Source organism: Rosa rugosa, chromosome 6 (genome assembly GCF_958449725.1).
Source record: "Rosa rugosa chromosome 6, drRosRugo1.1, whole genome shotgun sequence".
NCBI lineage: Eukaryota > Viridiplantae > Streptophyta > Magnoliopsida > Rosales > Rosaceae > Rosa > Rosa rugosa.
The window spans coordinates 54,075,414-54,097,634 of record NC_084825.1 but is presented as its reverse complement, the minus strand read 5'-3'; the positions used below and the strand labels follow the sequence as shown (position 1 = coordinate 54,097,634).

General features: G+C 39.6%; 5 protein-coding genes across 7 annotated transcripts; 4 read left to right on the top strand and 1 right to left on the bottom strand.

Moving 5' to 3' along the window:
- Nucleotides 1-1,325: 1,325 nt before the first annotated feature.
- Nucleotides 1,326-3,332, top strand: LOC133715164 (heavy metal-associated isoprenylated plant protein 9). Its single transcript, XM_062141551.1, has 5 exons — nt 1,326-1,737; nt 1,827-2,016; nt 2,132-2,304; nt 2,408-2,498; nt 2,594-3,332. The coding sequence occupies exons 1-5, from the start codon at nt 1,717-1,719 to the stop codon at nt 3,052-3,054; spliced, it is 936 nt and encodes a 311-aa protein (XP_061997535.1). The 5' UTR covers nt 1,326-1,716; the 3' UTR covers nt 3,055-3,332.
- Nucleotides 3,333-6,184: 2,852 nt separating this feature from the next.
- Nucleotides 6,185-7,549, top strand: LOC133716046 (uncharacterized). The gene is made up of 2 exons (XM_062142783.1): nt 6,185-6,690; nt 7,125-7,549. Exons 1-2 carry the CDS (start codon nt 6,564-6,566, stop codon nt 7,451-7,453), a joined length of 456 nt encoding a protein of 151 aa, XP_061998767.1. The 5' UTR covers nt 6,185-6,563; the 3' UTR covers nt 7,454-7,549.
- A 4,536-nt stretch (nt 7,550-12,085) lies between these two features.
- On the top strand, nt 12,086-17,275 carry LOC133715273 (uncharacterized). 3 transcript variants are annotated; one of them, XM_062141713.1, is made up of 7 exons: nt 12,086-12,244; nt 12,697-13,438; nt 13,642-15,278; nt 15,413-15,598; nt 15,725-15,899; nt 16,028-16,789; nt 16,870-17,033. In XM_062141713.1, exons 2-7 carry the CDS (start codon nt 12,712-12,714, stop codon nt 16,881-16,883), a joined length of 3,501 nt encoding a protein of 1,166 aa, XP_061997697.1. In that variant the 5' UTR covers nt 12,086-12,244; nt 12,697-12,711; the 3' UTR covers nt 16,884-17,033. The 3 variants fall into 3 exon arrangements, with proteins under 3 accessions (XP_061997697.1, XP_061997695.1, XP_061997696.1); XM_062141711.1 differs by having other exon boundaries at nt 16,028-17,275; XM_062141712.1 differs by having other exon boundaries at nt 12,120-12,244; nt 12,604-13,438; nt 16,028-17,275.
- Nucleotides 17,276-18,011: 736 nt separating this feature from the next.
- On the top strand, nt 18,012-19,522 carry LOC133715274 (peroxidase 5-like). The gene is made up of 4 exons (XM_062141714.1): nt 18,012-18,339; nt 18,435-18,626; nt 18,709-18,874; nt 18,956-19,522. Exons 1-4 carry the CDS (start codon nt 18,124-18,126, stop codon nt 19,363-19,365), a joined length of 984 nt encoding a protein of 327 aa, XP_061997698.1. The 5' UTR covers nt 18,012-18,123; the 3' UTR covers nt 19,366-19,522.
- Nucleotides 19,523-19,600: 78 nt separating this feature from the next.
- On the bottom strand, nt 19,601-21,040 carry LOC133715275 (nascent polypeptide-associated complex subunit alpha-like protein 2). Its single transcript, XM_062141715.1, has 4 exons — nt 20,882-21,040; nt 20,703-20,808; nt 20,257-20,375; nt 19,601-20,143 (listed from the first exon to the last, which is right to left on the bottom strand). The coding sequence occupies exons 1-4, from the start codon at nt 20,957-20,959 to the stop codon at nt 19,793-19,795; spliced, it is 654 nt and encodes a 217-aa protein (XP_061997699.1). The 5' UTR covers nt 20,960-21,040; the 3' UTR covers nt 19,601-19,792.
- Nucleotides 21,041-22,221: the final 1,181 nt, after the last annotated feature.

The following is a 22,221-nucleotide window of genomic DNA, read 5'->3' as shown; positions in this document are numbered from 1 at the left end:
TCAAACCATAACCGGGCACTATCTTACAATTAATCAAGTGCAAATCATTCTCACCCACGTAACCTAATAAACCTCATTCACCTTAATTTATCATTTGAAAATGCAGAAAGATAATCAAGCTGGTCAACCTAAATTCTATTTGGTCTGCCTAGAATTCCTTTTGAGAATTTGGGCATGATACGAGCAAACTGGAAAGATCGACAAGTTGGTTGTTGAAACTTGGTGATTGTGATGAACCACCGAACTCTTTTTTCAGCTTAATTGTGGCTTTCTCTGTTGTTAGTGTCCCATGCTGAGTCATTACCACGTGTGACCACCTTGGTAAGTTGGCCCTCCTCTTTCTGTCTTGGTAAGAAAGCTCATTATTTTTGCTCAAAGTTTCTGCATCAAATTTCCTTGGAAAACTAAACCATGCAAAGCAGAAGCATTACCTTTCTCACCCTTCCGTCCTCAAAAGGATATATAGTTACTTGGCAGCTTTGATTCTATAGAGGAAGCTATATGTATATATGCACCAAACTAATTAACCTATCATACTTGATTAATTAGGAAAACTATGGCTGCAGGCGAGTGGGAACTAATTAATTAATCACCATTAACTTGATTAACCTATCATACTTGTCAATAACATGAAGAATACAGCAGAAGGAAGAAAGAATTGACAAAGATGAAAAGAGAGACTAAAATAAGAGCATTGTGATATATATGGAGGTAGCAACCCATGTGATTCAGAACAACTTTAGTGGCACGTAGGGTTTTCTATATTTATATAGTTAACTACAAGTATAACTTAAAATGCAAATTTCGTATATCCCCACGCAATTCATCCATCCCAACTAAACTCAGTTTTGATTCATGCAAATTAAATTGGAAGTACAAGTACTGCTTTGCTTAATCAAGAAGCTTCCTTGTAGACAAAGTACTTACTAAATTCTTGTTTAAGAGGTTAATTAGTACAGTACGTCGAATATAAGCACTTTTGTTAGAGTCCATGGACGGCAGAAAAAACCCCCAATCAATGGCTAATTTAGGACCACGAGGAAATTGACTAAGTCGGAATTTGGGGTCTAATTGCAGAACTGACCATAAAATAGACTATACTTGTTTGATCAACTCAAGTAATTAGGTTGATTAAGACATGATGATGATGATTTGTATGATTTAGAATTTTAGATAGAGTAATTAATTGCTTTGGGGCCAAGGTATACAGGTTGGCCTCACAAGGATCTCACACATGTCTGACACATAACCACCTCATGATATTGTATTATCCTTTTCATCAGTTTGTGGTTTTCTTTTTCTTTTTCTTCCTTTTCTTTCCAGAACTCAGAATTTCACCTTTACTTACTTTGTGTGAATCTATAAATCTGTCATCTGCTCCACTGAAACCTCCCCTTCCCTCTTTTCTTGCTCTTTCATTCTTGGAGATTGAGAAAATAGATCAAAAAGAAGCATTATATAAATTGAGCTTCCTTTGTGTATTTTAGTGGAACTGCATGTGCTGTAGCCTAGAATAACACAATACTCACTTTAGTTATATGATAACAATCCCACCGTCCATCCATTATAATCTGATACTCTCCATCCTTCACATATATAATCACTCCCTCTTCATTTGTTAAGCCCCTCTCCCTTTCTTCCCTTTATCTTGAATTTCCTATCCAACTTATTGAGAATAGTACTCAATTTGAACATCACTATTCAGTTACATAAAAAATGGGTGAAGAAACTAAGCCGGTAAGGAATTCATGCTCTCGATCATTTGGTTCAGCATTTATCTAAATCATAATGCTCATAACTGATTCATGCTCATTTGTTTTGTATAGGAAGAAGCTAAGGTAGAGGAGGTTAAGCCAGAAGAGAATGCAGAGGAGAAAGCAGAAGAGAAGAAAGAAGAGAAGGCAGAGGAGGAGAAGAAGGAAGAGCCAAAACCACCAGCTCCTTTTGTCCTATTTGTGGACTTGCATTGTGTGGGGTGTGCAAAGAAAATTGAGAGGTCTATCATGAAAATTACAGGTATGCATTTCCTGAATATATCAGAGGTCCATCATGTTCATCATATATACTTGGCATGCATTTCACTAATTAACTTGGTTTAATTTGCTAATATTGTTTCTTAATCAATTTGCAGGGGTGGAAGGGGTTGTGATAGACATGGCTAAGAATGAAGTGACCATAAAGGGAATAGTGGAGCCTCAAGCAGTGTGCAACAAAATCATGAAAAGAACCAAGAGAAAGGCTCAAGTCTTGTCCCCATTACCAGCTGCTGAGGGTGACCCTATTCCAGAAGTTGTTGCTTCTCAGGTCCAAAACCACTACAAATCCTTAATTGATCAGAACTAATGAAATTCACAACCAAAAAAAAAAAAAAAAAAACTAAAACTCAATTTGTTTATGATTAATTCAGGTCAGTGGAGTAACAACTGTGGAACTCCAAGTTAACATGCACTGTGAGGCCTGTGCAGAACAACTTAAGAAAAAGATACTCAAAATGAGAGGTAAAAATGCATTTTATATACAACTTTTAATTTTCCAATTTCATTTTCATTCATAGAATGCCTTAAAGAAAATTAACGATGTGATTGATCTGCAGGGGTTCAAAATGCTGTGACTGATCATACTAGCGGGAAGGTGACCGTGACGGGGACAATGGACGGCGACAAACTAGTAGACTACGTTTACAGACGAACCAGAAAACAAGCCAAAATCGTACCACAACCGGAGCCTGAACCCGAGAAGAAAGAAGAACCTGCGGCGGAGAAGCCAGCCGAAGAAGCAAAGCCGGAAGAGAATGCGGAGAAGAAAGAGGAGGAAAAGCCCGCAGAAGAGGCAAAGAAAGAAGAAGGTGGCGGTGGAGAAAGTAATAAAGAGGGTGAGGAAAAGAAAGAGGAGGAGACCAAGATTGAAGAGCACAACGACGTCGTTAATGGTATACCGGAGGAGGAATTGAAGAGGATGGTGCAGCACTATTATCAGCCGCTTTACGTGTTTGAGAGAATCCCGCCGCCGCAGCTCTTCAGCGATGAGAATCCAAATGCATGTTGCATTTCATAACTTCCATGCAAAACGTTCATTTGGTGACGGGAATCGTTTCAAACAAACTAAAGTTTGTTATGTTAGTTAACTAAATCATCACGTAATATGTATAAAATGCATGTAAGTTTTATGATTATATATTATAGTAAGTGCCACCACTACTCGTGACTAAAATTTTAGACAAGTTAGGTGGGGATGGTATGTACGCACGTGTCAATTTTGGATTAATATTTCATCCAAATTGATGTTTTAATAATAATAATTATTATTATTATATCAAGAAACGGGATTCTATATTCTGGTCTCAATTATATTATTTTTGTTGTTTATTGTGTGATGGGATGATGGCGACAATCCTCTATTTCCATGTGAATGATTGTTTGTTTATGGTTTATACGCGATGAATCTATGATAAATCTCACCAAACTATATAGAGGAATTTTGGATGATTTCTTTTTCTTTTTCTTTTTTTTTAGCAAAAGGAATTTTGGATGATTCCAAAACATGCATGGAGCGACCCTCAATGGCAAAAAGTTTATCATTAGAGCAAGTGCACCCGTAGTCAAGAAAAGGCAAAGTCGAGAAGTCGAGAATTCGACCAGTCAAGTTACTATTCACTGCCACTGGACATGGGTTTACACCCGTTGTTTTTATTGCCCGGTCAACACTGTTCATTATTATATAATTTTAGGGGGGTCTCAAAAATCGACTTTTTACACATACATAATTTGGGAAAGCTTCATTCATGAAAGTTATAGAGATCGTCGATACGAGTTCGTGCATATGTGGAATGCAAAAATCGGACTTTGTATGAATTTATTATGAATTTTTGAAATCTGAAAATTTTCTATAAATAGAAAAAAAAATTCTATTTTATTTCAAAGGACGAAATTTTTTCTTATTTTCATTTCCCCCCCTCCCCCTCTGGTCTCTCTCTCTTGCGCGCCCCCAGAACTGGCGGGTTTCGTCCGACCCGACCCGAATTTTTCTCCGGCCTCCATCTTCCTCCGGCCAAGGACCCGGCCACCCCCGAAGTCGCCTCACCTCGTCCGGCCGCTCTGTGGCGTCAAACCGCCCAGACGCTGCCCCTAGGCCGAGATCGCAGCAACCCAGGCGGAGATCGAAGCAACCCAGGCCGAGATCGAAGCAACCCAGGCTCTGTGACGTCAGCCATGTTCTCTCCCCTTCCAACGTGGCAGCTGGGCTTCTCCTTCGACTGGTCAAGAAATTAGTCAGGGCTTTGCCCTTTTTCTTCCCCTCGGTCATCCCAAGCCAAGTTTTGGCTGGGCAAAAACCAACCGGTGGAGGGATGAATCTCTACATGCCCGGTCACCACGTCATAATTCCATGCTTTTGCCCGGTCAATACCAGACCGGTGCACTTGCTCTTAGAGGCTTTAGAGCAGATACAGTAATCTTTTTTCCTACAATTCGAGAATCAATGAAGTCATTCTTCTAAGTCTCTAATCACATAAATAAGTCTTGTTCATAAAAATTACGCCATACAAAATAATGAGATTAACAATTTGTTACTAGCTAGCTACAAAGTTTCAACCTATCTACAATTTAACTTGCCTTCTTTCTATTTTAGCAAACCTTAACGACTGTGGCCTAAGATCAATACGCTTAGATTATTTAATTGGTTAAGTCAGTGAAAAACAACTCGATTAGTCCACAGCGCAGCTAGTAGATACCATCGTCTTCATAATTAACTTAATTCAAAGTTTCACTTTCTCTAGTCAAGAAAAGTTGAAATAATCCAACAATGGATTAGATGAGAGTTGTGCATTGTTGATGCATGTGTTAACTTTCGTCTAGTTTTCCAGCAGGAAAGAAAAAAACAGGAAAAAAAGTTTCATATAACTTTGTACGTACCCAAAACTATTTCACAGATTAGGTTGTTGTCGATAGTACATATCATCCTGTTTTAATCATTCATAGGCCTTCCTCAATCATATCCCTTACCTATGCTAGGATAGTAAGATCCACAAAATTTGTGCGACTACAATTAGTAGGTTGCATATTTACGTGGCATTATATATATGCAACAAAATGACCATATATACCGATTTGTTTAGAGTTTATGGCCCCAACAAATCAAACAAATAGCATGGTTGTTCATTTAAAGAATAGTTTTAAGTGACAGTAAGAGTAAGAGATAAATGTATCTCAATTGCATGTATTAAATTAAAAATCAAGATAATAATAACTTAAAACTGTGCATTTCTGTTCAGCTGCTTGATTCACTTGGCCCTCACAGTTCTTTAAAAATTGTCATTTAGATGAAGATAGGTCGAACAAATAGTTTGAAAATTTTGAAATTAACTTAATTTTTATGTGATGATTGTGTTTGTGCATGTCACATGCATTATAGATGATTAAACTGCGGGTCCATGGAGATTCTTCACCTGATTAGAAATCAGTGGCATGGATTTCACATGGTGGGGTGCAAATTGTATTTGAAATCCGAGTCATCTTGGATGATGAGGACCCATTTCTTTTGAGATTCTAACGTGGAGAGGATGGCGATGTATTCCATCACAAACACCTGTCTATTTGTCTGTTTGTCTTATGCACAAAACAGAACACGGCCTTCCTGGCCGATCTCATTTTTGGGAACTAAAGTGGGAGAGAATGTGAGGCTTATTAGGTAATTAGGTTGAAGAGAACTCTGATGAGCTGTTAAGAAAATCAAAGAGCGTTGAAAATTAAAAGAGCAGCAGGTCTGGATCAAGTTAAAGTAGCATGCATGAATTCAAGTTCCAATGATCGAAAAGCCAAACTTGGTCGATAAGGAAAACAAACCCACATGGGAGTCATATATATATGATCCATCTGAAACTATATATCTATCCAAGTTAAAAGTAGTACTGCTGCTTCTGGATCCATCCCATGCATGAAAAGGGAGCTGAGAGATCAAATACATGGCACTTTAGGGTTTGTGCATCCGTGTGGTTGGTATAAAGCCAGCTGCATATGCATTCCACTTCATCGACCACTAAAGCAGTCATAACTCCACATCCTCGATCCACCCCAATTAAGCTTTCTCATATGCAAAAGTATCTTTAATATCAAAATTAAGTAGTACTGAAGCCGACCTCTATATATGCATACTTAAGCTAGCTTAGCTAGTGTGTGTGTGTGTGTAAAGCAGCAGTGAGCATCGGAGAAATTAAAATGCCTTCTGCCTCATCAGCCTATAGCTTTATTTTTGATCTTTTTGTAAAGACTCTTAAGTAATTGGAATATTGATTAATTTAGCTGAGATCCACCACATATTTGAGACTCTAGTGAATTGACCCTGGCCTCTATATAAAGCCTCACAGAAGATGCAAGGGATAAAGTTATAAACCAACTCTTGCATGGCTATAGACGCTCGATCTGTTATCTGTACATATAGCAAGGTAGTTGAAAATTAGAACAAGGGGAACCAGTACTCTTTATTAGCCTGCATGCATGCACAAATATAATCTGGAGTTTGTTAACTTGGAGTGAGTATTAGTTCTGCTGGTACTAGTTGGATTAATCATGGCTGATATGCAAATCGTTCTGGCTTTAAAAACTAGTGTGGAAGCGCAGTATGTGGAAATGATGGTTCCTCTTTATTCTCCTGGGTGCGAGAAGAAAGTCAAGAAGGCCCTATCCCACCTCAAAGGTATGAACTTAATTGCATTAGTTAAGTACTAGTCTCGCTCTTCTTCGTTTACATCTTTAGCATCCTTAATCCTGGCTAATCTTAGTTTAGTTTGCCTAGCTACTTAATTGGCCCGATCAATTTTACAAGGAAACAAGTTTTGTGGGCCTTAAGCTTAAGTCTGGCTTGGTCCAGTTGGGACTAATTAGCAGCATTGAATTAAATTGTAGTGACTGTATAGTGTGGGGCTGCCATAGTGCCATTTTTGTTTGAGCATGGCTCAACTGGCCAGAGTTTGAACTTCAAAGTTTGCTTGATTGTCAATCTCACCCAGAAAAAATCTAATTAATACGGTGGGTTCTCCGGACTCTGTAGATGACAAAAGAGATTATGGAGAGAATGAATTTTAATTATGTTTATAATAATGAAGAAATTTTAAGTATGTGCACGTACAGGAATATACTCGGTGAACGTAGACTGCAGCCAACAAAAGGTGACGGTTTGGGGAATATGCAACAAATACGATGTACTAGCCACAATAAGGACCAAGAGAAAACACGCTTGCTTTTGGAATCCTGAAGACAACGATATTGAAGAGGACGGAGAGGAAGAAGCAGAGGTACCACCGACCGTGACGATGTCGGAGTCAGACGACTCAACACCACCGATTGCAAAAAGAAAGTACTTATTAAGACAGCCTTCTTTAAAGGCTCTCACCAGGGTTCGCTCTTTGAGCTTGAGAGCATGGATGAAGGTCTTCACCAGGTCCCATTCATTCTCATGAGTTAATCAATTTACATATACATGCAGTAAAGTACTTCAATGTCAACTCATTGTTGTAATTTGTAAAACAAGATCGATGAGAAGTAATGCTAGCTCCTGCCGCTTCCTCTCTTATATATAATCCAATTGGTTTATAATTCCTGCTAAAATTGAGTGGAAGTTTACCAAACTAATCGGCCAAGATTGACAAGTTTGAATGAATCTATTGGTAAGATTTGACATTCAAGTTTCATTCCTTGACTATTATCATAATCTTCATGGATCAGCATGAACATGTGCTCATTCTATTAGCAACTACTATTTATAACCCAGACAGCCAGACCTAATGTCACTAATACTAAAATTGGCCAAAATCGGTGTACATTATCAATTGAAAAGCTAAGTAAGTAACATGCATAATTGCATATGAATAATGCATTCTAAATAATCCAAACATGAGATAGTTACTCTTCACCAAATCACAGCATAATTAAGCTAGATATATAGGCACACATCACATGGCATTATATGATTATATTTGGCATCAACAGAAGATTGGTCCAATGACTCCAATCTACACGGGGTTCATCCCATCCAAAACCCTCCAAAGGGATATTGCCACGTCAGCCAACAAAAAGTTGGTTTTTTTTACTACAAAACGTTTTTCAAGCTAGCCGACAAAAACTGCAAACGTGGTTAAAGAAAAGCGTACAAAAGTGTCCCTTATAACCAGCCGAACAAAACTGGATTAGTAAACTTTATAATGATTACCATTTACGCGTTTAGTGACCAATTTCATCAAGTATTCGATTGAAAAAAATGAACCTCTAGTTTGGTCGAGTTTCTATGGTAATCTTAGTAGTGCCTAATCAACCCTATTATATATACTGTATATGGAAGACAAACAATAAAGTGTTTTGCTTACACATTACTGTTTGTTTAGGGGACACTTAATCATGCATTTTGACTCAAGTAATATACCTTAGCTATGTATGTACAAAGTTAGCTAGCTAGCTCACCTTCAAAGTTCAAACTAAAACCAAACTGGCTGAAGTCCACACGTTTACAACACCTAAAAGTCACGTTTACGACACCTTCATTCTGAATTTCTTGTTGAAGACTTTAAAGGGTTTTAGCCACCTATCTCTACCCACACATATATATCAACAAGCTCCTCTCTCTCTCTCTCTCTCTCTCTCTCTCTCTCTCTCATCATCTGAAGATACGACAATGATAACGGTAGCCATTGCTGCAGAGCTTTTAGAAGTATACACAGCAGCGGTTGCGAGGATGACGGAGCGACTGTTACCTGCACAAACGCGCAACGTACCATTCTACGGTCTCACCAGTCTTCGTTTGTTGCCTTCTCCTTCTCCGGTCAACCACCACGACGACGACTCTGCTTCTTCTTCTTCTTCTTTCTATCTCTACTTTTAAGAACTCTTCAGTCGTCCTCGGTTCAAAGAATTGCAGTCGTCCTTGGTTCAAAGAATTGCAGACATGCCTGTTTCTTTCTTTCTTCTTCTTTTTTTTTTTTTGGTTGGTTTACAAGTCTTTCGTTCATTAATTTGTTGGCGAATGCATGCCAAATTCTTTGTTTATTTAATTTTTTTTGTCTAGTTAAGTAATTGTGATAGATATATGTAATGTATACATATTCTAATAATACAGTGCACAGACTTTTGCGAAAAGGATTTACTATGTATACAATCCAAAGAGATATCATTTCTGTTTAGATTCTGATAGATATCCAATATTGGACCTGAAAGCTGAAGTTTCTCAAAAAATATTTAATATTCCACCTAGCTAGCTATTAATTTCTGGCCCCTATCGGCTGTTGCCTGTTTTAGGCAAGAGAAATTCTTGCATAAGGGCTGCCGCACCACGTGGCGGTGCAGGTGCCCCACACAAGTCTTTCTCTTCAGGCAATCATGTAATTCTCTTCTGACAACATGATCACAGATAGATGGGTCGACCCCGGTTCGTTCTCATCATAAGCTCAATAATATCGATTTATAGAATTTCTATTCAACCAAATTTAGCCAAAGGGGAGCGGTTGATAACTTCTGTTCATAATTGGATCTCAAACACTCATGTAGCAAGCTAGGTAGGTTCATGCACTGCCTGCATTATCCCTTTGATGATGAGAATACTGTCCTCAACACGTTCACAGTTCACACCGGGCTGCCCACTCCTCCGGCCACTTACGCACATTAACAAAACATGTTTCTGAGTGACATGCGTTGCTGCACCCCCTTTGTTCAAAGAAGACCCCATATATATTAATATATTATACTACATGCAAAATTACAAATGGAAGAACTCATCATCATTGAGATATATATATATATATATATATATATATATATATATATATATATATATATATATATATATATATATATATATATATATATATCTAGCTAGATAGATGTCATCATCTCTTGATTCATCTAATATAGTCTTGTTCTGTTTTACATTGATTGATTGCGTCATAAACCGGAGCCAGGTAGCCCTGCCGTGACAATCGACATTCACCTTCCACCTCTATATGTTGATGGTAATTCCAAATTTAATTACTAGTTCGTGGTGTATTTACTATGCTTAAAGTCTTGAATGAAATAAATTTGGGCACAAATACGAGAAATGTTTATTAGCATCTGAACATAAATGAATGGGTTTGTTGAGTTTATACAAATTTGAACACGCTCTTTGGCAGAAATTTTTCTTGCCACACAATAGAGAGTACTTTTATTTATTGTTGATGAAGAAGCTAAGTCTTGGGAGTCTTACTTCCTAGTGTTGGTGTTAACATGTAAAACTCTTATGTTAGAAATAAAAATTTTATAGTAATTTATAGTGTTGACGATTATAACAACATCACGTGTATACAAGGGGCAGGGAAGAAGTTTTTTTTTTTTCCCAATTTCCTAAAAAATCTTCCTACCAGCCTTCTCTCTCCCTTTGAGAGAAAACCCCAACTCGGCGGCGTCCCTATGCTAACCTCTCGTCCGGTGGCGGCCCTGGCAGCTCCACTGGCCTTGGCCTCGCCGATGTCATATGGTTTTGCTACCGGACGGGGAATGATTGGGTTGTTCAAGTTTGGCAGGTGCAGTTTGGTTTTTGTGTTTCCGGCAGGTAGTCTCTGGGAGGCGGTAGATCTTGTGTCGGTAGAGGCGTGGATCGATGGCGCGATTCGAATTCGGTGGCGATGTCGAGACTGGTTCGTGGGGATGCAGCTTGTGGCGGCCTGGTCTCATTGTGTTTTCGTGTTGCGGCGGGTTTCGTCGGGTTTTGGTCGTGGCGGACTCGGGGCGGCGGGGACATGATAGAGCAGGCACCGGGGAGGAGCTGCGCTTGAAGTTTGGTGGTCTGGAGGTGATGGCTGGAGCCGAGCCAAGCCAAGCTTGCTGGGCCTTCTTCTTGGGCTACTTGGACTGCAGTATTTTGGGCTAGGGTTTTTGCCCTAGGCCCATCTTTATGTTTTTAGTTAGTCTAATTGTTAACGTTTAAAGTTCAGCGGTAGCTAAACTTTTGATAACGCTGGTCCGATGGGTGGACCGATACTTGTGATGTTCTCAAAGTTTCCGCTACCTGTCAAGTAAAATACAGAGGGCGTCAAAGGGAGACCGCGTTGGGCGGTCTTCTCTTCTCCAATGCCTAAGTTAGTCAATGTATTTATGTTGACAAAGTAACAGTAGATAAGTATTGAATGCGTAATTAATGAGGAGAGAAGAGAGAACCTTTTATAGGTGAAGAAGAAGCTGATCTTCTTCATGTTTTCGATGTGGGACTGACATGCTTCAGTCCCAGCTTCTGGAGCTTCTGATGCTGTTTTGGCGCGGCGCGTGGCGGCGCGTCAGCGGTGATATGGGGGTAAGCCGGGGCTCAGGCGGTAGCCCGCATGGCTGTGTACCCGTAGGTCACTCATTTGGCGGGAGTTGGTACCGCTGGCGGTAGCATGAGCGTGGCTCATTATAGCTAATTATGCTTGCAAATGCCTATGTAAGTACACTAATTACAATAATTCCTTATTTTAGGAAGCTAAGCGTTTGTGCGCACTCTATGTTTCTCTAGCGCCTCTGGAGTAGTACCAAATGAGGATATCCTTTATATCTACGTTCATGAATGTCTAATGGGTAGGTCTATTTCTATGTACCACTGTGTGTACTACCACTACCTTCTTGTCTGTCTATAGATGGCAGCGGAATGGTATGTAACGGCCTATTCTGGCTTTAGATGAATATATTGCCACCCGCCTTTTGGGTTTGGGTTTGATTCAAAAAAAAAAAAAAAAAAAAGGGGCAGGGAAGAAGAAAAAAATGAAACGAAAGGAATCAAAATAAGACAACACGTATCAATAAGATAATCTCGAATCAAAGACACGTGATAGTCCAGACTATTTGATAATTTGTCAAACATAAAATTTTAATAGGGAATAATAGAAAATGAACATAAAAAGAAAGAAGAAAATCAGACATAAATAATCAAAATAAGACGATACGTATCAATAAGGTAATCTCGAATCAGAGACACGTGGTAGTCCGATCTATTTCACATTTCATCAAATGTAATACGGTAATATAAGGAAGAATAGTAAAATACCAAAAAGTGTGGGGAGGTAAATCATTTACTCCCAACAATAGGCACTCTTCTTGTAAATAGTCACAAACCGAATACCAAAACTCAAAAGACAATAGAGTGACTTTCTACCAAATTTCTGTTCCTAGTTTTGGACGGTGTAGACCCAGAGGACACTGCCACCACGGACTCTCTCTCTCTCTCTCTCTCTCCGTCTCTCCTCACTGTTTTGGTATGAATTTGACCTGCAATTCATATAAAAATCTCAGATTTTGTACGAAATCTAATAAGATTTGTATAGTGGTAATAGAAATGAAGCAGATTGGTTTTGAATTTTCTGTTTCTGTTGTGTTTAATTGCTTCAATTTTGGTTTGGTTTTGTGATTGTTGTTGTAGAAATGAATTCAAATTTTATGTCACTGGTTCTTAAATTTTTTTACAGCAGCTGTTCTGCATATGAAAGATTGAATCTTTTCTTTATAATTGTGGAAAAAGAATCAATCTTTTTGTTCAGTGATATGATTTCTATGTCATTCTATGATCCTTATGATGTTGGATGAATTTTCTGTTGATCATTTGTTATATTGGTAGGCATGTATTTGAAGTTTTTAGCTTCTGATTGTGATTTGGAAAGCTCTGACTTGATGTAAAATCTGGTGGGTGTTTACCTAATTTCTGTGTTAGAGCCAAAATTTAAGAATGATGGGATTTGGGACTTATGGATATGGAGGACCCTATTTGTCATCATCATCATCTTCGAGTTTATCAGCTCTGGCGCCACCTTTTACGGTTGAGCGGCCTGTTCCTAAGCCCATTTCGAGCCCACTGGTGGAGACCTTCACACCACTTGTGGAGGTGACTGAGCCGCCACCTTATGCTGCCCCTATGAATTCTTCTTTGCACAACTGGCTCCCCCCTCACTCTCCCAGTTCAGGGTCCAATTTCTTCGCCAACCCCACCCCATCATTTGATTCAGTGCCTTCATCCAATGCCTATAGATATGCAGGCTTGCCGGCTGTTGACTCATTCAGTACAAATCTGCCTCCGATGAACACTGTTACCACACCTTCGTCCAATGCATTTACTTATGATCAAGGCTTGGATGTGGCGGCAACTAGCTTTGTGGAAGCGAAACTGTATTATCCCTCTTATTTATCGCCCACAATTCATGGTGATAGTCCTATGGTGGCTCCTGATCAATCTAGTTATGATTGGCTATCTACTTCTCAATTTGCTCCCTTGGATGGGTCGTCTCACAAAGAGTACACTCAACGGCCCTCTTCTTCAAAGTATACAGCTCAGTGGGGTGGCTCATGGAATGGACCAGCAGAGTGGGAGCAGGGTAAACAGGGACAATTTGATGGAAGTTTCGGCCCAAAGGAGACTGATGTATCTAGTTTTCCATATAAGAATTACCTGAACCAAGGTATGTATTTCCTTAAAGTTATTTAAAACTGGTGTATTTAATTGGCTTATTTATGTCTGTAATGTTTGTTAGTTCTATTTTCATTGTGTTGATAATTTGCTACACTTACCTTTAGTTCTTTCCTGTTTGCTTTCCATACTGCATTTTCAACTGTATTTATAAAATGATAGGATGACGATGTGATTATCTTTTTCAATATGCAGAACCTCATTCCTCCAATAGCTTGAAATCATACGGTGTAAATGAAGTAGCATCCTGCAATATCCCAGATTGGGATGGATCTGTAAATGCAGAGCATTTAGGTGATAAATCCTTTGTGGGGAGAAAGTCCAAATTCAGCCCCATTGACTTTACAAAACCGACTATCGGATCCCTTTCAGGGGTTCCAGAAACCCCTTCTAAGGCACCATCTTCACCTTTTGTTGCGAAGTCCACATTTGGTGTCTCATGTGAGAAAAGACAGCATGATGCTAGTTGGAATGATATCACACCTATTTCAAAGTCTTCCCCTGCCTTTATCATCAGACCACCGGCTATAGGCACTAAATCTTCAGAACCAGAGATAGGTCTATTCAAAAGATTGAATTCCGGAAGAGATGCAGCCAATGCAGATCATGGTGGTTATATTCCCTCACTGGAGTCTCATCTCCCACGAAGATTTGAAGACAAAGTTCCTTTTGATTCAAGCCAACTCGCCATTCACCTAGGAAGGAATGATCCCTTCTCTGTGGAATATTCATCAACAAAAGACAAAGAGCTGTCAAATAATGGAAGTATCAACAATGATGCCTTGGACCATTTGTTTAAAGTAAAACCTGGACTTCCAAATTCTCATGTTAATCCTGATGGTTTTGATGCGGCACTTAATATCAATGATTCCATCAATTCTTTTCTGAATTCATCTGAGAATGTGGATCCCAACAATCCAGCTGTGGACTCACCTTGTTGGAAGGGAGTTCCTGGTAGCCGTTTTTCTCCATTTAAAGCATCTGAAGAGGGAGGTCGAGAACAGATAAAGAAACTAGAGGGCTGCAATGGTTTGAATCTTAAGATGCCAATGATCTTCTCACTAAACACAGATGAAAATATCTCCACCCAAAAGCCGGTTGAGTACCATGAATTTGGATGGCTGGGGAATGATTTGCTTGGAAATGGCTTGCCACTTCATTTGAAGAAATCTTCGGTGGCAAATTCTGCTTTTGGAGAACATAAATTAGATGATACCATGAAGACTACCTGTTACCCTGAATCAAGCCATGATAGAGGGCTTCAAGGTTACATTAATACCCCTAATTCAGGGAGTGGAGACAAGTCCTCAAGTCTCTTTGAGCATTCTCACACTGTGCAACAAGGTCACGGAGAAGATGGATTAACAACTGAAGCAAAGAACACAAAATGGAGTGTCGGTGCAGATGTTGAATTGAATGTCAATGACACCTTGGAATGTGGTTCATCTCATACCTCTCCTGCTGTCGAAAATATATTTCGTTCTCCTTCTGTAGAGGATGCTGCTACAAAGCTCACCAAATCAAATGGGGAAGAATCAAATATGAATATGGATGTCCAGATGCTGGTTAATACAATGAATAGCTTGTCAGAATTGCTGCTTGTTAATTGTTCAAACAGTTCACGTCAGTTGAAGAAAAAAGATCTTGACTCCCTAAAAGCTGTAATCAATAACTTGAATAGCTGCATATCGAAGCATGATGAAAACTTGTTGTCAACGCAAGAATCGACCTCTTTCCAGCAAATTACTCTCAAGTATATTGAAGAGCAAGAATCACCCCCTCTCCAGCAAAGTACTCTAACGTATATTGAAGACTTATGCAAGCCAAATAAGGTATTTCACTAATATTTGATTTTATATCAAGACTTCATTCTCAGATGAGTAATGGCGTTTTGTCAAGCAGTTGCTTACTACTTAATACCTGATACTCCATGATAATATTTTGCTTGGCTGAATAAATTCTTCAGGTTTTGAGTCCAGACAGGCCGCAGTTGACCAAAATATTTGCTCCTAGCTTTCAGGATCCACTTCATCTTGAGGGTGTTCAGAAAGTAAAGAAGTATGATAGTTTTGTTAAGAATGATAATGAAGTTATAGGTTCTGTTTCTGCAAAAAGTGACATCGACTTGCTGAAACAAGATGAGATGACTCAGGTACCCTCTCTCCCTTGGTCTTGTATACTCTACTACCATAAAAGATATGGTGCTAAATTGACATTGAGGGATGAGGAAATACAAAAGATTTACTTCATTTATTTCTCATGGACCATGATTTTATAGGCTGTAAAGAAGATTCTCAGTGAGAATTTCCATACTGAGGATACACACCCTCAGACACTCTTGTACAAGAATCTATGGCTTGAAGCTGAAGCTGTAATATGTTCCACCAATTACAAGGCTCGTTTTAATCGTCTGAAAAATGAAATGGAGAAGTGCAAGGCTGACCAATCCAAAGGTAAATATTATTATGTTTACCCATTTGTTGTTCTTAACCTATAAACGATAAACTCATAAAAGTATAAATCTTTTGGCTTTTTCATCTTAAAATTTATTTTACATTTTTTCTTTTTTGAATCTTTTCAGATGTGTTTGAACACACTGCTGATATGATGACGCAATCAAGGTCTGAGGTTTACCCTAATTCAAGCCCAGTTGAGAAGTTGACACCTGAAGTTCAGGGTTGTCCAAAGTTTAAACTCCAGGAGTCTCCTACTCTAAACCGAGAAGATGAAGATGTTATGGCAAGATTTCATATCTTAAGGAACCGCATTGAGGACTCACATTCCACGAATGCTACCAATGGGGATGAATCCAGCTCAAGTCTTTCTCCTGTTCCTGACAAGGTCGACGAGGTTGCACCTGATGCAGATGCTAGGCTCTCACCTAGGATCTCCATCCAGGACTCTCCCACATCAAGCATAATTGGCCGGACAAATGATTATGAGGCTTCTGTTATGGCCAGATTTCATATTTTAAGAGACCGGGTCGAGAACTCGAAATTCATTAGTGATGCCAATGTGGAGGATACAGTGAGCTCCAAGGTCTCTCATGAACACAAGGCTGAGGAAGTTGCACCTGTAACAAGTGATGATGGCTCAATTCAGGAGTTTAGCATTCAGGATTACCTTGTTTCGAGCACAACCGGCCGTGCAAATCAGTATGATGATGGCTCAATTCAGGAGTTAAATATTCAGGATTACCTTGATTCGACCACAACAGGCCATGCATTTCAGTATGAGGATTCCGTTTTGGCCAGATTTAATATCCTTAAATCTCGGGTTGACAACAGTAGTGACATGCCTACAGTAGAGCAACCTCTGGAAAATGTCGATCTTGGATATGCTGGTAAGAGAAACCTTAGGCCTATTATTTGCAACAGATCAGAGGATGGAAGTTCAGATGTAAAAGAGCAACCTGTTTTGCAGAGTCACATAGCTGACAATAACGAAGGCAAGTTTGTGACTGCAAAGGAGTTCCGTCTGTTCGTTGAGGATGATCCCAGCCACAGCATCAACAGGCCTGCGAATCAGCTCTCTGCCGGTTGCCCTGATCGGAACTCTTCATCAGATTGGGAACATGTCATGAAGGAGGAGGTTTGGGGACACAACTGTTGAACCTGATGGCGGATGTACTATGTTTTACATTGTTTTGCTGGTTACTTGAATGATTATATAATGACTCTAAACTTCTAAGTCCAAATTTGTGAAAGGATAAATCATCACCGTCGACTACGAAGGGTGTAAATGACTCTGGTATGATATGTACAAAGTTGAACTTATGTAGATGTTATGAACGTATGTTCTATAAATCGTCACAAGTTCATAAGCATTATCAGCACGCATGCATTGCATACTGTATGTTGGTGCTATAAACGACTTCCACTATGGTTTTGGTTTTGCACTTTCGCCGGAAAATGAAACTCAAAAGCTTTTACCGACCTCAATGTGCAGCAAACAGTGCAATCCAGGGATCTCCATGGATAACAGCTATCGTATTCGTATCGACCTGGTCTCTGAGATTTATTACAGACATCATTTTCTTATCCATTTCCTTGAGAACTTTTCAAAAGCAGGATCCTCATTGTCTATTTCCGGACCCAGCATTAGGGACAAGATATTCACTTGCTATAATATCCCTGATATGAAGGGTGGAAGCAGCAAGAGACACAACAATGCTTAAAAAGCTCCCTTGGGATTCAAGCTTTTTCCCAAAAGACCGAAACAGTGAAACTGATATAGACGCAAATCAAATATAAAATCTACATCTCTAACTACTACCACTTGGAGTTTCTTGCTCTAGAGTCAACCTTGCTGCATAGTTTTAATCCAGGTACGCCTGAAATCTTTCTGGTTTCTTTTAATATGATTCAGTAATAGGGTTATAGGTCATCTATGTTAACCCCATTCCACTTGTATTGTTCTTCTACTTGCTCAAATTACGTGTTAGCTTTGACGAGCTAGCAACCATGACATTGCAGCTTAGCTGGCTGGTGGTTGCCTTCTCACTTGCCACTGCAGCTGGGTTGCTTAATTTCCTGGTTAGCTAGCTCCTTATTAATAAACTAATTTGCGATTAACGACTTCACGTGATCTTTTCCAAGCTATAAATGTGAACCATAATGCTATAATTAACATTCACTTAAGTACTGTGATAAACTGATAATCAAACAGTACAGAAGAATGAGTTCACAGAATCTAAGTAGTGTGTTTATAGTTTTATTTGCTGTTCTGTTATGTCAAACAGGTGTTGATTCACAGCTCCAAGTTGGCTTTTATATAAGTTCATGTAACGTAGCGGAGTTCATTGTGAAGGAGGAAGTTCGAAAAGGGGTGATTGGAAATCGAGGAGTGGCAGCTGGTCTTGTGAGACTGCACTTTCATGACTGCTTTGTTAGGGTGAGATTAAGTTTATTGTGAAGAAATGATTTTAACTAATTATTATACACTAGCTTTTGTCGTAACCTTTTATTTGTTGCTTGCATCTTATTCAGGGTTGTGATGCATCAGTGCTGATTGATTCAACTTCCTCAAACACAGCAGAAAAAGATGCACCAGCAAACAACCCGAGTCTACGAGGGTTTGAAGTCATCGACAATGCCAAGGCCAGACTTGAATCTATATGCAAAGGTGTCGTATCATGTGCTGATATAGTTGCTTTTGCAGCAAGGGATAGCGTTGAACTTGTAAGACATACATACAAACACCTCTTCTTTAATTTTCTTAGGCCTCAATTCTGATACGACTTGATGTGTGGCCACGATGCAGACTGGAGGGCTTGGCTATGACGTTCCTGCTGGAAGAAGAGATGGCAGAGTTTCAGTAGCTTCAGACACATTCACAAACTTGCCTCCTCCAACTGCCAATGTCAACCAACTCACACAACTTTTTTCAAACAAGGGTTTCACGCAAGATGAAATGGTCACTCTCTCTGGTAATCCATCAACCGCTTTGAATTCATTGTTCCTTGCTAAACAATCATGATCTCTTATGATAAAAATGTGGCATTTTACAGGAGCACACACAATTGGGCGCTCTCACTGCAGTTCTTTCAGTAATAGATTGTACAACTTCAATGCAACAACAAAGCAGGACCCTAGTTTAGATCCCCGGTACGCTGCGCAGTTGAAGCAGCAATGTCCACAAGGCAACACAAATCCAAACTTAGTGGTTGCCATGAACCCTTTCAGCCCTTTCACAACCGATGTATCCTACTACGCTGACATTTTGGCAAACCGAGGCTTGTTCACATCAGACCAAACTCTCATCACAAACTCTGCAACCGCAAACCAAGTTAATCAAAATGCCAGGAATCCCTTCCTGTGGAATAACAAATTTGCTGCTGCAATGGTGAAGATGGGACGACTCGGTGTCCTGACTGGCAATGCTGGTGAGATTCGGGCAAAGTGCAGGGTCTTTAACTAGCACAAAGCAAGGAGGACGGTTATCCTAAAAGCTCGAAGATGGAGACGCTTCAGCCCTTTAATCCTAGTTACTCAATCGTCTCATTGTGCTCCTATTAGTTTAATAATTACGTGATAAGCACTTAACGCATGTTGCTGTTAGGTATTATCATTTTTTATCTCAAAATCAATTGAGTGCCTTTTAGCACAGAAATACAAGAATTTGCCAAATTATGAAGCAGATAACACTTAAACGATGAAGAATAATAAAAACCTTCATAAATCATGAGAAAGATATCAGCAAAACAGAAGCCGTGCTGTTAATGTCTTCGAGTCTAAAAAGAAATGAAAGCACAATCCGGCATAACTAGATAATTACTGAAACTGACGACATCAATCAAAAATCTCATGATCAAGTAAATACCGAAGATTATTAATCCTCAACCACATTAAGTGGTGAGCTCCATGATGGCACTGACAATGTCCCCACTGTGCGTCTTGAGAGCCTTGACTGCCTTGCTCCTTGATACCCCAGCCTGTGTCATGACCAAATCAATGTCCCGAGGTTCAACACCGGTTTCATCAATCTCTTCTTCCTCTTCATCTGCTTGGGCTCCAGCACCAGCTCCAGAAATCTCTGGTTTCGCCATCACAGAACTCATGTCTGGCATCCTGAACTGCTGGGCAGCCTGTGTCTGCAGCTGAGAGCTCAAATCCTCAATCTTGGCCTCACCAAATATGACATAGGTCTCAGAGTTTGGACTCTTGAAGACATCAGGTTTCGAGATGAAAAACAGAATCTGAAAAGAGACAAACATAATCAACAATTCAACAACCTTGCACTGCATAACCATATCGATTTTCACATTTACAGCGAACCAAACATTGTACAGAAATACACACAGCAGCTTACGTTTTTGGTTCTCTTGATGGTGACCCTGCTAACACCAGTGACTTGCTTCATTCCCAGCTTCAGCATTGCCTTACGACTCTTCTTCTCACTCCTGCTTTGCTTCGAAGACTCATTTCCACCTGGAACACACTCTTTCGTCAAGTCGACAACATACATAAACCATCCAGCATAAATTTGTACTTAAACACCAAAATCCTCTGCATCAAAATAAAACCCTCGAAGTAACCAAATCTAAGGCCAAAAATTCAAGTTCAAAACTTTCGAAATCCAAATTTAGCTCAACTAAATGCTTCCATTACTTGCATTCATTTTACTTCAAATCTTCAATCCTAAATGCTCATTACAGTAAATCAGTCATACAGTTCTAACACAAACAAGCCGTAAAAACTGATAAATTACCAACACAGCAATCAAAACCCTAATTATTCAGATAAAAACATATATACCCTGAGCGCCATCTTCCTCGTCCTCGTCCTCGTCATCATCGTCCTCATCGTCGTCATCCTTGTCGTCCTTCACATCCTCCACCACGACCTCATCTTCTTCCTTGTTCTGCAACACATCCAAAAGTATAATTATTCACACAAAACACAAACACACAATTCCGGGAACAAAAGCGACGGACCTGAAGGCCGTTCTTGAGGGATTGCTCGGTGGACGGGACCTCTCCGACGAGCTCCTCCTCGACGAGCGCTGGCGACATCTTTCGGGGTTGGTCGGAAGTCTGGAGATAAAGGCGAGCAGAGAGAGAGAGCAGAGGATTAGGGATATATGATGGCCACTCTGTAGTGTATTATATGATGGGAGAGGGGGTTTCGGTGCGGTTTATTGGGCCCAATGTTTGGGCCTATCCCAATCATTAGTTCGTTACCCAAACCCAAGGGTTTTTTAGACGTAAATACCCTTCAAGTATTAAAATACTTTTTTTTTTTTGATCGGGTTAGTTGTTAGTAACTCACACACCTATGCAGTAGTATCCCAGCGCCAGGACACCTGCACCGACATTGCGGCGAAAGCCTGGCAAAGCCAGACTAATCCACTGCACCGCAGACGCACGAACCCAAAGGGTCCCTCAAATCTGCTGGCCACGGGATGGAGCTGGGATTCGAACGCTAGATCTGGGGGTTCCAGACTAGGCCATTCGACCAACACACCACACCACGTGGTTAGTATTAAAATACTTTGAATGCCAATTTTTGATTAAAAATACAAATGTCAAACTCTATATAGAAAAAAAGTATAAATTAATAAATAAAGATTTATGACACTACCCACTTTGTACAATAAGGGCATGTTTACTTACTTGAAAGGAAAGGGAATGATTACGGGGTAAAAACATTCATGCGTTTACTAACACATAAAGGAATCGGAATGATTCCGGATAAAAGAATTCATGCGTTTACTAACACATGAAGGAATCGGAATGGATGTAGGTCTCACCTCCTTATCAGGAATCGATTCCTGAATACTCAGGAATTCGATTACGAAGGGGGGAGATGGGTTTAGGAATCATTCCTCCGGAATCAATACCGATTCCTTTCTTCTCCCATTCCACTTGTCTCCGATTCATGATTATTTTCCATTCCAAGTAAGTAAACGTGCCATAATGTTCTTCTGATCAGTAACTGACAAAAAAAATTATGTTTAACCTCTTATCACCTCATAGTCTCTTCACTTTAAAATCTCATCATCTTGAAGTTAATTGAAACATTTAGATTCCCTACCCAAACATTCCATTAATGTATTATAGGCCCAAACCAACAATCTACATATACTTTAATATTGCAACATACGATCTCTATAGTAACCCTAGTCCGCGATCCTGGTCTATTTAGGGAAGCGCACCCTTTACCCTACTTCACTTCCGTTTATAATTTGTTATTCTACAAAGATAAATAGCCAATTCCCTCGTTTGACATTATCAGATCAGAAATTTTAAATTTCATTGTGGAGGAAAACGAAGGA

What these genes read in the sequence shown, in the direction of transcription:
- LOC133715164 (XM_062141551.1), top strand. Translation starts at nt 1,717, where the DNA reads ATGGGTGAAGAAACTAAGCCG. An exon ending in GTCTATCATGAAAATTACAG is followed by an intron (nt 2,017 to 2,131) that starts GTATGCATTTCC and finishes ATCAATTTGCAG; the next exon opens with GGGTGGAAGGGGTTGTGATA. An exon ending in AAAGATACTCAAAATGAGAG is followed by an intron (nt 2,499 to 2,593) that starts GTAAAAATGCAT and finishes ATTGATCTGCAG; the next exon opens with GGGTTCAAAATGCTGTGACT.
- LOC133716046 (XM_062142783.1), top strand. Translation starts at nt 6,564, where the DNA reads ATGGCTGATATGCAAATCGTTCTGGCTTTAAAAACTAGTGTGGAAGCG. An exon ending in GGCCCTATCCCACCTCAAAG is followed by an intron (nt 6,691 to 7,124) that starts GTATGAACTTAA and finishes GTGCACGTACAG; the next exon opens with GAATATACTCGGTGAACGTA.
- LOC133715273 (XM_062141711.1), top strand. Translation starts at nt 12,712, where the DNA reads ATGATGGGATTTGGGACTTATGGATATGGAGGACCCTATTTGTCATCA. An exon ending in ACTTATGCAAGCCAAATAAG is followed by an intron (nt 15,279 to 15,412) that starts GTATTTCACTAA and finishes TAAATTCTTCAG; the next exon opens with GTTTTGAGTCCAGACAGGCC. An exon ending in CAAGGCTGACCAATCCAAAG is followed by an intron (nt 15,900 to 16,027) that starts GTAAATATTATT and finishes GAATCTTTTCAG; the next exon opens with ATGTGTTTGAACACACTGCT.
- LOC133715274 (XM_062141714.1), top strand. Translation starts at nt 18,124, where the DNA reads ATGAGTTCACAGAATCTAAGTAGTGTGTTTATAGTTTTATTTGCTGTT. An exon ending in TTCATGACTGCTTTGTTAGG is followed by an intron (nt 18,340 to 18,434) that starts GTGAGATTAAGT and finishes CATCTTATTCAG; the next exon opens with GGTTGTGATGCATCAGTGCT. An exon ending in CAAGGGATAGCGTTGAACTT is followed by an intron (nt 18,627 to 18,708) that starts GTAAGACATACA and finishes GCCACGATGCAG; the next exon opens with ACTGGAGGGCTTGGCTATGA.
- LOC133715275 (XM_062141715.1), bottom strand. Translation starts at nt 20,959, where the DNA reads ATGTCGCCAGCGCTCGTCGAGGAGGAGCTCGTCGGAGAGGTCCCGTCC. An exon ending in CCCTCAAGAACGGCCTTCAG is followed by an intron (nt 20,809 to 20,881) that starts GTCCGTCGCTTT and finishes GATGTGTTGCAG; the next exon opens with AACAAGGAAGAAGATGAGGT. An exon ending in CGAGGAAGATGGCGCTCAGG is followed by an intron (nt 20,376 to 20,702) that starts GTATATATGTTT and finishes AGTGTGTTCCAG; the next exon opens with GTGGAAATGAGTCTTCGAAG.